Consider the following 14,204-nt stretch of genomic DNA (forward strand, 5'->3'; position numbering starts at 1 on the left):
CGAACGAGTAATTGATTCGGTGCGTTTAATTTCACGAAAATTACCGGGACGCGCGGCCGCGAAACGCAAGTGCCGCTAATGGTTATAATTTACGGAAACGGGACCGGTTGGTCGACCGCGTAAGGCACCCGAGAAGACGGTTCATTATTCAGCGAGAGAGGCTTGAAGAGCGCGCGATTCTCGCCGGAAGGTCTCCTCCACCGTGCGTATTCTTCCATGGACCGCTAGGCTTCGATGCACGCGGCTTCCGCCTTATAGAAATATGGAGCAAGATATCGCACTTGAACTTTGCAAGCGTCAAAATCCAAAACAACGACAATCCCGTGTTAGATAAACGCTAAAATCCATACCTTTTAAGCAAAGTTCTATCCTGTACGATGTTATGGAATTGCAAGCGTTAAGATATAGCACTTTTTCCTCACCGTATTGGTACACGAGAAGGTTGAGACGCAGCGTGGGGATGACAAAGCATTTATCGATGTTGAATCAACATTGAATCTCGTCGAATCGAGCGTATTGTTCGATCAAAGCGAAACGTGTAAATTCGCTTGAACGATGATCGAAGAACGTGACGGAGGATTACGCCACTGGACCAGGACCAAGAGGACCAACCGATCGCGCTTGTAGCCCATGATTGAACCAACATCGCGGGTACAACGCGCTCGCGTCCTCTCTTGTCACGGCGCGCGTATTCCTGCAAACTCAATCTCTACTATCCCTGATCGAACGTATACTTGGGTCAGCGTAAAAATCCGGCTATCTCGATTTAATAATCGTCGATGTCATTCGAGTGGTTGGTCAGCAACGATCGCGGCTACGCTTCGCCGCGATGGAGAATAAAATTTGGCCCCTACTAAGCGGGTCGACGATTAATTCAACCGGAAGATTCCTCTGCCGCGTAGAAAATTTTTTCTCTTGCCTCGTCCCTTGTCAGCGAACGTTTACAGGACGCAAGGTGGACCCGGTGTGTTCATCGGATCGAGATCTGTAATCGGCCAACCGTGATCCACCGCACCCGGTGACTTGTTTCTAAGAAACAATGTAGCTTTGTGGATACTCGACTCCGATGATATCGGTAGGGGAACTTGTTTTTCGTCTCGCGGCAACTTCCATCCGAGTTTTTACGTGTCCTTCCTTTCTGAATCCATTAGCATTCCGACGGTTTCTGCCAGCTCTTTCGATATCTTGATCCGTTTCGGTTACGTCGGCGTGGATCGGTTCCATTCGACATAGTAATTCAAAGAATCATTTCTAATAACGTTTACCACCTAAAATCTCTTACGTACGACGATCTCAATCTGCCAACATCCGCGTACGATCTTCCCTGGAAGCAACATCCATCCGCCAAGCTTTAGAAGGATCGCGCAATTTCTGAAACATTCCTCGTGTTGGTCCACGTTCGGGAGAGCGCTGATCGTACAAAAACCGACGATTTTTCAAACGTACCGGAAACAGGTACGAAAATTGTGTGCACGGCGGCGCATGAAATCGCGGGAGACGTGGTCGTGTAGCGTGTTTATCGACACGAACGTTATCGCGGTCGGATCTTCCGCGAAGAGCAGCAGTCGTTCGGGTGGTACCAATTTGTCGTTCCTTTATCAAGCGTCATCTGATGGCGACCCGACACCGCGGCCGGGGAACCGAATGCAACGTTACCTTGAAGTGACACCGGGCCCACAATGGGAACAAAGCGGCGTCCAGCTCTTTGCCGGGGTTTTGTTTCATTCCGCGGTGGACAAGCCGCGTTATTTGTCATGCATTTTGACCCTCGCCGATTTCATCTTGGATATTTTTCTCTGCCTCGCTCGCTGCTCACGCGCGAATTCTAAAGGAGCCTGGTTACCCTCCCCTCGCACCCGGTCGCCAACAACTCTGCCAGGAAGCGTTTCTTACGAGAGGAGAGTAAGTATGCTAACCATAGCGAAGTGGTAAGCGATACAGGGTGGCTCAGCGGGTGTAAGTTTCGAAGATTGTTCAAGAGGTCGTTCCGAGCGAATAAATATGCGATCGCAGTTTTCTCGGTTGCGCGGTGTCAGCGCCACTAGTTTCTTTTTGCTGACTCATCGAGTGACCGATCGCTGACTGTTAAACGCCACGCTTTTGTATTGAGTTGGCAACTAAGTGATTGCGGATTTTGTCATTAGGTGATACTGACAAAAACCGCAATCACTTAGTTGCCAACCCAATATATACCAATTAGACGTCTATCGATGGAATTGTAGCGACGTCTGCTCAAATCTAAGAATAATTTTTGATATATCGTCGAGTGTCCCAGCGATGAAAATGAATCTAAATATACATCGTTCGAACGCATTACGTGTTACCGTGTATCGTTTGGATACCGAAAAGTCACGCGCGTCCGAGCTAAACATTGAAAACGATGGTATAATTATGTATTTAAGAGTGCGTATTATAATTATTTAGAATTCGCACATCACGAATATTTTACATTAATACATACATACACGTACGTTAAATACATGGAAACGAAGATGTGGTTATCTGTATAAACTCGAGTTTAATAATTTCCTCTTACGTAATTTGAATAGCCGGCGTTCCCTGTCGAAACGAAAGTATCGATAAAAATTGGCCGTGCGATTTTCTCGGTGTTTCGTGACCGAGCAGGTATACATCACGCTCGAGAAGAAACACAGTCTGGAAAATGAAGTACTCGAATGACGCGCGATCCCATTCGGCGGAACCGGTTCAGGCTTTGTTCCGTGACCGAACACGAGAGCGGTCGAGTCAAGCGCCTTAAGAATTGTTTCGAAGATTAGTCGGCCCCGACGACACGATGCCGATAAAATTGCGACCGCTTTCGTGACCGAGAAATCGTCGGATCGCGTTCGAAAAGCTCTCGAAAATTAAACGACCCAGCGTGATTTCCTCGCGAGATTGCGCTCCATCTCCTTTCCACTTTTATGCCGTTTCGTGATAGAGAAATCCCGCGGAAAACGAGCCTTAAAATTAAATGCCAAGCGTCTTTAAATGCTTCGTAAGTCCGTATACTTTGTAGCTTATCGTTACGAGTGCCGGTAACTTCGGTCACGCCATACAACTGTTCCCTCTGTTGTGTGTTATACCAGAGCTTTACTAGAAAGTACAAGTTTGATAAGTGGAACGATTTATTTTAAGCAATGCATTCTCCCAACAATGTTCCAGCTGCCACAAAAAACTAGTCAAATACGATCAAGCTAATCGTTTCAAATTGCCCAAGACGCGAGATTTTTTAAGATTTGTTCGTAACACGTTCTATCGTTGAATTAATCTGCTTCGTAACCTGTGATCGCGATCACGCTAAAAGTAATGTTATCGAATATAAAAAATGGCCACAATAATACGCCTATTAATCGAGCACCATAAAAATCGGCGCCCCGACATAAAGCAACGTTTCCTTTCGATTGTCGATGGATGTTCGATCGAGGCGAAGAAGAGTGACGCGGCCAGATCGGCGAGGGGCACGCACACGTGGTAGCCGCGGTCTCAGCCTCGAGGTACCGCTTAATTGGCATATCAATCCCGGAGAAAACGGGAGATAACCGCGTCGGCGATGCGGCACAAGCGATCGAGGTCCCGCAGGTTAATAAAGTTACACAGCGGCTCGCGGCCGGCGATTAAACGTTTCGGCTGACGTTCGGGCCGCGTCGATTAATCGAATATGAAAAATCGCGAGCTCGAGCATAAACGGTGAAACCTGCGGCTGGCGAACCTGTTCTCGTTCGACTTATCCTGCAACCGATACTGCTTGCAAGTAAATATGTACGTGACTGTATGCGTACACCATACGGAAAAAGATAATGGTAATGGTACGATACTGCGACAGGGACCTAAATGACGAACTAAACGTTTTCTAGAACTTTAGCCGGTAAAATTTCGTGCGTTCTTATAGGTGCAAAATACGGCTTGAGATCTCCCATTTTGTACGGTCACCAATAATTTTCTACCGCGGTTACTAAAATAAATCTGTTTTAATCGTCACGACGTCTAGAAGTGTAATAACACCGAACGATAATTTGCATAGAGTGGCGACAGAATCGGAGTCGCGGTTTCCTCGGTATCGTGGGTAGAAGTCAAGTACGTAGTACTCGAGATCGAATCATCGGACAGATCGGTATCTCCAGAGTCCGCGGATTGTATCCATATGGCGCCGCTCCGTGTCGTAATGACTTTGTAACGACTTTATAGCAGATATATCGGTGGCAGGATCGATGGTTCGCGACACGGCCCTTTGTAATGTTTGCGATAGCGTGAACACTTTATAAGACAGTGACGATGGAGCGTAATGGACGAGGAATTTACGGTTGGTATTGCCTTTGATTTGATTTAATCGGGACAGCTGGCTGAATAAAGGTGATACGAGATACGTGTAAAGTACAAGGAAATGTTCGTAGCATGCAGCGACGTTTTGCAATTGCAACGATTCCTTCGTTATTAGATTAAACGCTAACAATGTCTCGTAACTTACGGTAAGTTTGATTATCCTGTACGAAGTTCGAAATTGAATATTAAATATTAAGATTATTTAAAATAGCAAAGCCTGCCTTGCTGTATGTAGAAACAACAGGAACCGAAGAATGCTTTTAGAAGACACTGTAAGTGCCAAGAGACAAATTCATGAAAAAGAGAAGTGTATCTGTACAAAAGCCAGCACGTGTCACATCTTAGTTGTAAGGAAAACTTGGATAGATGACATAGACAAAAGCCAGGAAACAATTAACTGCTGTTTATTCGCACTAATATCTTCCTCTACGTAGACGACATCTTCTTGCGTTATTTAAATATTTAGAAAGGGAAATTTCACTTAAATTCTACGCTACGGAATAATCATTGATACGTAGAACGTTTTCCAGTAGAAAATCAAAATTGTCCAACTTTGATGCTGGCAACAATTTTCCTTTTCTACAAGAGCTCTTCCACTTAGCAGCAATGGTTACCACAAAATATAAAAGAAGAAAAGGTAAACGCCTGGCTGCCGAAGAATTCCAAAAGACGATTAACCTCCGTACGCCGGTTAACCCCATGAGACACCCGTTTCGCATCGGAGAGGAGCACGCTAGCCGATCCTAAAGTCCTGCAGAGGACTGCGAGCGGGCGACTTTCGAAAAGGGTAGGACGTTTACGCGCACGATAGCTGGTAACGAGCAATTGGCCGGGGCCGTTTTGTCGGGTTGGGCTAAAAGCGGGAACAGGCCGGCGGGCTATTTTTCAGTAATTACCGGTATCACGCGACGTCGAAGGTGTTACTTGGTTGCAAAACGCTATAACGCGATCCGGCTTCCTCCTTGACCCGCGTGTGCGTTCCCTCGCCTCGCGGACGGCAGTTAACCGAAGCGAAACTTGGAAACTGCCAGCCGGCTCTCCGTCGCCTCGCATGACTCCGATAAACGATTATGCCTTGGTAAACGGGGCGGCGCGGCGGAGGGTCCGACTAACAACCAGGTTGCTTCGTTGGTTTCTCACGACGCCGTGTCGGCTTGCGCTGCTACGAACACCCTCGTCACACCGGCAACGATGTCGCGGTTTCGTCGCACTTCCTCATCGGGCTGTCGATGATACTCGCTTGAAATCCTGTGTTATTCAAACTCAATGAGTTCGTTTGGTCGAGGCCGAGCTATCGAAAGTTCAATTTTATTTTTGTAGACGTAAAAGAATAATTGTAAAAAATTCCGCTCTATTTGTTCTGTATTTTACGTGGAAAAAGAGCATTTGCTGTTATACAAAGTTTTATGCATAGAGTGATTGGAAAAATTAATTTACATCAGGGAAATGATTTTGTAAGAATGAAAAACTAAAGGACAGAAACTATCGTTAAATAGATCGAAATTTGTTTGCACAGCTATTTCCTAACTTTACCTGAAAAGGATGTAAAATGGTTTCGTGTATCGAAACGATCATCGCGCGTTACACGGTTGACAGACGATCAGCGGGATCGTGAATCGTGAACGACCATTTGATTTCGAACGCGAGCACGAAACAGCCGAAACCAATCCACGGAACGGATTACGTTTCAAGACTGGAAACACGGCACGATACACGCGCGGTCCTTTGATCCCATGGAAAAGATAAGCATGCATGAACAAGCGACGACGCGAGAAGAGGGGCGAGAGGACGCGCGGATGGCATGCGAGCTTTTCGCCTTTGCCTACGATGCACACCGGCAAAGTGGAGCGTACATAGGCGATTGGCGGCGCCCCTCTCTGTTGCGGTCTTCCGCGGCGTCACGCATCGTCAGTCACGCCGCAAATCCGCCGGATCCGCGATCTCGCATCGGCGTGGCCGCGCTTCTGCAAATTGATTGCAGACTGCCAACCCATCGGGCACCGGTTGTCTCTCGTCTTTCGAGCGGCAGCAATCATTTGCAAATATGTACTACCTTTTTGCGTTGTTCGCGCCAGATCGACCAGACTTGTCTTCTATCGATTCTCTTGACTGACGGCCGATCGTTCAAGGAAGAGTCGGTTTGTTAATCCGATGTCTCGCGATTTATCTGCGAACGTACGCGACAAAATACGTTTCGGCCGTTTTCTATTATGTCGATGTAGAAAAATATTGAAATATGTTACCTATATATAATTAACATTTAAAAATTCTACCTGGAAAAGTTCAGCATTCGACGTAAATCTCGCTGGAAAGGAAATCTAGCTTTGTTAAATCAGAATTACAGGTGAGCGTGTATGGCGTTGGATTATAACTGGTAACTCGCGATATAACTTACGATTGAGTGGACTATGAAACCGAATGGCCGACTCAAATTCTCAGAATATTAACTCGTGTTACTACGATTCTCAATCCGCCAAATATACAGCCTTTCCTTCGCGAACGAACGAGCAGCGGAATACCTCGAAATCGAATAACTAATATCGAAGGCCTACTTTGTAACCGCAGGTATATACGATCGTACGCGTTTTTCCCCGGTTATGGATGAAATCGACCTCAGAGTCTAGATTAAGTTCTTTCCCTCGATGGATCCTGCGGACGGATAAAAAAGTTGTTGGCATCCGACGAAATCGATCTGGCGGCCGAACGAAGATTGACCGATTTCAGGCAGACCGAGCGACAACGTGTACCAACGTGCACGTGCACCTCTTTAGTGGTTTCCATTCCCTTCGCATCTTTCTTTATCTTCGATCTCTGTCTCTTTCCTTTCATCTCGTTCTGATTACCGAGGTGTTTACTCGACTGTCAAAGTACATCGATTTGTTAGAAATGAATATACGTTTGGAGGATGAAACGAGGTGCTTGAAAATGCCACGGAACGTTGAATCGCGGAATGACGAGGCAAAGATCCTCGTGGTTTAGCTTGGTGATAGTTTCGAGTTGTACGCACACGTTGGATTAGCCTCGTTATCACAGATATGTTTCTATTTTAACACATTCGACTCTCGATTGCAAATCTCTCGCTACCTCTAAACCGATCGAATCTCCGTATTCTATGCAGTTTTCTCATCGTTTAATCCCATCGGTGGAGCAATGGAGCGGCGCGCAGCGAAGCGGACACGCACGATCGGCTTCTGACGCGGTCGATCGTCCTTGCCGGCATTCCCCGTATTAATTTGCCGGAGCGTGCATGGGACAAAGCGAGCAAAGAGACACGGTGTGTCGCCTCGGACCGATTGGCCGGCGATGATAAGAGGGACGGCGTCCCACGGTCGGCTCCCTGTTCCGCCTGTTCCTCCTCATCATCGTCCTCGTCCCGCTCCTTTTCTGCCCCCGGTAGGCAGACTTCTTTCGGGAGGCGTTCGTTACGGATGGCTTGGCTACCCGACGACCGTCTTTTGTGCCGTCGCCGGTCATAATGACACCAGGCAAAAACTGTCAATGCTGCCGCATATCGGCTTCCATGCATGCATTAGCTGTACGAGGCGTTCTTCGGTTCCTTTGCCTGGTTGCTGATGCTTCTTCGATTGCTTGTGTCTGTTGCCTCGCACATAGACAACGTTATTGCGTAGAGAATCGATCAGAAGCAGACAAGAAGTATATTTTTAAAGCGATTCGTTTTATTATAATTGTTTTTATTATAATCCTGGAAACACTAGCTTCTCCCGTAATCGGTAAACACAACACGACGTAAATATCTTTTACCGGACGATCTTCTCAAAGTTTTATTCCGAAACTAGGTTTTTGCGATCAGTTATCCCATTATTTCGTCTCTGTTTTCGCGTTTTTCGATCGAACTATCGGTAATCTGAGGTGGTATCTACCCGACAATCCCATTATATCTCGCAGACTGCACATCGATTAATACTGGCAGGAAGTTCGCTCAGACGTTGATCCGCACCTTAGTCACGCGTTACGCGCAGAAATTAGATGACACAGGCATCTTTTCGTAACGGTATATATGTACCGCGCCAATAAGCCGAGGAGGCAGAAGGAAGGTATTGTCGCATTAGACGTCGCGCAAGAAAACGCATTACAACGAAACTAATAACGAATGTAACGGGACGCGTGTGCACGCTTCAACATTGGCATTTTTTAATCTCGCGAGCTCGCAGGAAGATTGGACTCAAGTAGAACGAGCCATATCTCTTGTCTGATTGCAAGTGAAAGAAAATGCTAGGGAAAAAAAGGTGAATGGTTCACGGAGGACTGGCTCTTTAGGATCGTGTTTCTTTCGCAAGTGCAACGATGCGTGTCCATTTTATGACACGAAGCTGGAGCCCTTTCTTTCTAACGTACTTTGTTAGAAACTAGAAACGAATCTCTCTTTGCTCTTTTTTGTTCTCTTTCCTCTTATCCTTCCTTACCTTCAAATCACTTGATATTTGTACGATTACGCGTAGAAGTTTTCTCCTCGCGGCACCTTTTTACGAATATTCTCAATAACCGTTTCGCTTCCTGCGTCGTTCAGCATGGCTCAAGCTCTTCCTTTGTGTCACAGTCGCGTCGCATCGTGCCAAGGAAAAACGACAGCAAGAAGAGGATAGATCGCGCGTCGATTTCTTGCAGATCGAGCACGCGGCGATCGCCATAGCAGGATCTTAATCGGCGTGCAATGGATCTTCTTCCCTGCATTCTTCCTCCGTTCAATGTCCCATAGAAATCACGACGATCGTTGGATTACCGCGTCGAGATGTGGTCGTGGTTCCTGACCACGATTTTCCAGTTTTACCCTTTAAGATGGCGAAGAAAACAGGTGCGTCTTCCAGTTACAGAAACACGTAGATCAGTAGCAGCGATTATGCATCGAGTTTATCCAGCGGTTGCATAAATTGCTTTACAAGCAAAACTTTCTTTTCGTTGGCAAGATTCGATTCGAACGGCCGTACACCGTCAGCGAAAAAGCAAGGCATAGCAAAGTTAATTAGCGAACGCGGGACCGCGGACGCACGCTCCAATCGCGAAAACCGTTTTCCAAGCGGTTAACTCGTCTAACAATCGATAAATTCGCTTCGATTCTCCACGGTATCGCTTTCTATAGTCATCGTGACTATGAACAACGAACGTTGCAAGTATCTTTGTTCGTCGAAAGACACGCGAAACAGATTTCGAAATTTCGGGATAAATATTTGTGTTCCTCGTCTTAACGTTTCGACGTTTTCGACGGTGGTCACGTATGCAAAAAGAAAAATAAGAAAACAATTGGCCGAATAATACCGTTCTGAACAGAAAACTACATATAACAGTTTTAGTACGTGCCATAATACCGTGTTCTTTTATTATCGTCGGTAACTGCGAACAAATTTTCTAAGATTACAAAATAATGGAAACCGGTTTGTGACGTCATGGTCGTTGAACTCGACTCGATGTCGACCACGATATTAAATTGCAAAAAAACATATCAGTATGCTAAAAGGCATATCTTTGACCTTGGAATTAAAGCTACCTTGGACTTCCTTTGATGCTTTAATTTATAATCTTGTCGATTCCGATATCGGCAAGCGTATTTCTTTCGACTTTCCCTTGATTTAATGTATTCTACCTCTTGGAACGCGCTTTGGAAACTGTATCGAATTAAACGACGGATCTCGCGATAAGATCGGTTCAACAATAAAAACACCATTCCACATTAATTACCCTTCTCGTTCGTGCGGATCTGCGTTGCACGCGGCGCGAATTACATACTCCTCGCGCTTCTTAACGCGACGTTGCGTTCGTTTTTTTTATCGCGATACAAAAGGGAAAGTTCGGCTAGTCCGACGGTGTTGGTCAACCGGTCGCCTGCACGGTTAAATTGTGACAGGATGTTCGTAAGAGATTCCACGAGGGTCTTGCGTTTTGCTCGAGGAGAAAGTTGCAGCGGTGTTACGCTACTTTTTTTTTCTCTCCTCTCTGTCTTACTTTTTTTTATCCGTGTAATATTACAGACTTCAAATAAATCCTTGATAAATGATTAATGCGTTATTTATCACTTACATATCGATGATCTGGTTCTCGCTAAACCAGCCGAAGAGCAATAATTTCATCTTCGTTTCTGTCACCATTTTACAGACGAGAATGTCTGCGAGTTTAAAAATAGACTACAAATCGGACAAAATTCAACGTACCGTACAATTTAAAAGCAACAAACTCGCATCGACTTTATTTTTCTAGACGATCTCTCGACTCGAGTCGTTTGCTAGCGCGAACGGTCGGTACAAAGCGTTTAAAAAGCGGTCGCTCACGATCGAGATGAATGACGAAGTCGCGACGAGAGAACAGGATCGAGAAGATTCGGTCGTCGCGCCGTTCAGCGACATCGACACGACAAGGCTTGCGACGTCGTTGGCAATGGTGGCGGCAGGCCGATTTTGACAGTCGCGCGCTGTCTCCTCCATGATGAATGAACGACTCGCAGCTCGATCGACGTTATCGTAAATCTTCCCGACTCGGGACTATTGTGAAGTCGCTCGTCATCCGTTTCGGTCTTGTCGCGCAAGCACACGCCGATCTCGAGCGAAGTGAGGTCAGATCGATATCGAGACTCAAGTCGGCCGAACTCGATTTGAATTCCGATTAAGACCTCTTATAATGTTCGGAGATGTCGTACAGGCCAATGAAATCGACATGAACCGCGCGGTACCCACGACGGGATGATTTCTTGCGTGTCTTCTCCTCTTGCGGTCGATCTTTACTTCTTTAATCTGTCTTTTCGATTTTCAATTAGTAAATTGAATTGAACAATGAAAGTGAAATTGATAGGTGAAATTGAATATTGGCTATTTCAGTGGAATGATATTGAAAGACAAATATAGGCATAAATTCACGTGTTATTTATTTGCATCTTAATAATATATAACATGAATATTATTCTATCAATTACGTCTATTATGATGTCTAACCCCTCATCCCATAGTTGCTGTATTACACCTGTCAATCAAAACGATAAATTACAATTAATTATCAGCAATTATATCTTTGCTCGTAGAATACAAAAAGTGGTCATTAACACTCGCACGATCATCGTTTACATTATTCCTACATATTTCTCGTATATTTCGTGTCTCTAAATCGAAAAGTCTACAATATCTACGGGTCGTGTTAGTGCGAGTGTTAAATCGCTGTATTATTTCTCGAATCAGGTGAACCTACATTTTAAAACACGCGCGAGACCACTGACTCGGTCATACGGCCGCCCAACATTCTGCTTTGTATGGTGTCGACCACGTTCTCCTTTACTACGCGCATTGGTTCCTCTATCACCAGGTTCGCAGGTCTCACTGCTGTGAGAACTCTCGGGTTGTAGAACTGCATTTGAGGAACATTCACGTAGGACAGCATCTCCGGATCCGACATCATGAAAAAAGAGTTGGATGGCGAAACGACCACCTGCTCTCTGTAAGTTGGTACCACCGAAGCAACGTCCATGACTACTTCATTTTGCACTGGCGATGAAACGATGATTTCTTCCGCCACGGGCTTGACAACTTCCCGGGTGATTGTTTCGACGACTGGATCGCTCGACACCAACACAGATTCCTTGACCGAAACCGAAGGTTGTTGAACGATGTTCACGTTGGTTTGCGCTGGCACAGGTTGAGCAGATTGAATAATCTCCGTGAATGACGAACTCGGCTGAGCAATCACGGCGGCGCTAGGTTGTCCCTGGATAAGGCTCAGAGTTTGAACAGGCTGTCCTGCTGGCTGGATGCTGAGAGTTTCGACAGATTGCGCTCCAGATTGGATATTGAGGACTGCAGGCTGTTGAGGATTGGATTGGATGCTGACAGTTTCGACAGTTTGTGGTCCCGATTGAATATTGAAGAGCTGAGCTGGTTGGCCATTGGATTGAATGCTAAGGGTTTCGACAGTTTGTGGGACGGGCTGAATATTGAAAAGTTTAGTTGGTTGACCATTGGCTTGGATACTCAAGGTTTGAACTGGTTGTTGGATGCTGAGAGTTTCGACAGTTTGCGGTACGGATTGGATATTAAGAAGCTGGTTTGGTAGTCCATTGGCTTGGATACTGAAAGTTTGGGTAGGTTGTTGAATGCTGAGCGTTTCAACAGTTTGTGGTGCCGGTTGAATATTAAAAAGTTGAGTTTGTTGGCCATTAGCTTGAATGCTTACGGTTTCAACAGCCTGTGGTACCGATTGGATGTTAAGGAGCTGAGCTGGTTGACCATTAGATTGAATGCTAATGGTTTCGGCAACCTGTGGTGCTGATTGAATGTTGAGGAGCTGAGCTGGTTGACCATTGGCTTGAACGCTCAAGGTTTGGACAGATTCAGGCTGTTGGAAACTTAGGGTCTGCAACGATGATTGTCCCGGCACCTGGATACTGTAGGTTTGAGTTGGGAAGAGCGCCTGAGGCTGATTTAAATATAGCACCGACTTCTTAGATCTCTCCAGGTCCTTCACTTCTTCTTCCAACTTCAGGATCTCCTTTTCCAAAGTTTCTTCTGTCTTCGACGTTGGAACAGCCTGGGCTACTGCCAGGCCCGCAGCGAACAATGCGAATATTTTCTTCAGATGCATTTCTTCTGATTGTTCTTCGGTGTCGAACTGTGTCGATCTTGGCGATCAGGCTGCTTTTTAAAGAGATCCTCGCTGTCATCAGGCACGTTTGACATTGAGATACCTCACGTAATGAAAACACGCACAAGCGCTGATACGCGAGATCGCGGCGTTATCAGGTCACGCAATGATACGCGTTTGGTACAAGTGTTATACAATACACAACTTTTGGAATTTATGTAACAAAAGAGGATATCTCTTATGTATTCCTTTATTTCTTTTCTCTTGTTGAATAATTGTTATCTCATAGAGCCTCGGAACGTACCACTCTACAGTTGCGTAAGATATACGTGACACGTATATTCGCTATCCGTAAACAAGTTTTACGCAAACTTCGGTCTATACAAAAGTAAAATCCGGAACCTTGAAATTAAATTAAATTATAGTTAATAGTTAATTTAGAAACATTCGAAAAGAAATAAAAGTTGGAAGTATAATTCAGCTTGCGATTAATTTCATCAAAATTTAATTGTACGTGTTTTTATAACGAACTGACATCGAACTTTAGAATTGCAATAAACCAGAGCAGAACAAAGTAGAAACATTCGATCGTTCCTGAAACATCTTCTTCGATTTCCACTACTCACGACCACGAGTCTTTTCTAAAATCGTTTCACCTAATTCTATCTATTTATAGATACCTTTGATTCAGATGGTAATCGTCTAACGTGGAACCGCCAGACACCAAGGTTAGAAGTTTGCCGGCTGTCGATCGATTCGAAACAGTCGTGCAACCCCCGATCGTAACTCGGCTGAAATCGCGTTCGACTCATCCCCGTCTCACAGATCATCATTTTCTCCCTCTTTCAACCCCTCTGCTTCTCTCCGTGCAATTTCTTTCTCCGTAAGCAACGTTGGTATTTCCAGGACGCTGATATTAACGACACCCGGTAGATCGTAATTTTGTCACCCGACGGTAGAAAGAAGGAAGGGGTTGGCGCGCTAAGAAGCGGCGCCGGCTAATTGCATGCATTTTTAACGGACGATACGTCGTAATCGGCGCTGCCGGTATGATGGAAACGCGAGCATAAAGCTTTACGCTCGCGGCACCCTGGGGAGAACGTTCGAGGGGTCTCGGCTCGACTGTGCCGTTTTTATTTTACCGTATGGTCCTGTGGAAAGGGTGAAACGGTAACTGCGATACTTACGACCGAGCAGAAATTCCTAAAGGGATCTTCTTTTTCTCGTTCTTCCTCTTTTTTCCTCCTGTTTTCAGCTGTGACGGCTTCTCGTTGGAGATTAGCGCAGACCGTCGACGTATCAATTGTTTT

General features: G+C 45.6%; 2 protein-coding genes across 2 annotated transcripts in view; one reads left to right on the plus strand and one right to left on the minus strand.

Moving 5' to 3' along the window:
* Nucleotides 1-14,204, plus strand: part of LOC100643692 (girdin) — a 178,112-nt gene that overhangs the window by 41,054 nt on the left and 122,854 nt on the right. The gene's annotated exons all lie outside the window — the stretch shown is intronic.
* On the minus strand, nucleotides 11,169-12,930 carry LOC105665834. The gene is made up of 2 exons (XM_012309353.3): nucleotides 11,509-12,930; nucleotides 11,169-11,286 (listed from the first exon to the last, which is right to left on the minus strand). Exon 1 carries the CDS (start codon nucleotides 12,892-12,894, stop codon nucleotides 11,512-11,514), a length of 1,383 nt encoding a protein of 460 aa, XP_012164743.1. The 5' UTR covers nucleotides 12,895-12,930; the 3' UTR covers nucleotides 11,169-11,286; nucleotides 11,509-11,511.

This window comes from Bombus terrestris, chromosome 6 (assembly GCF_910591885.1).
Source record: "Bombus terrestris chromosome 6, iyBomTerr1.2, whole genome shotgun sequence".
Lineage (NCBI taxonomy): Eukaryota > Metazoa > Arthropoda > Insecta > Hymenoptera > Apidae > Bombus > Bombus terrestris.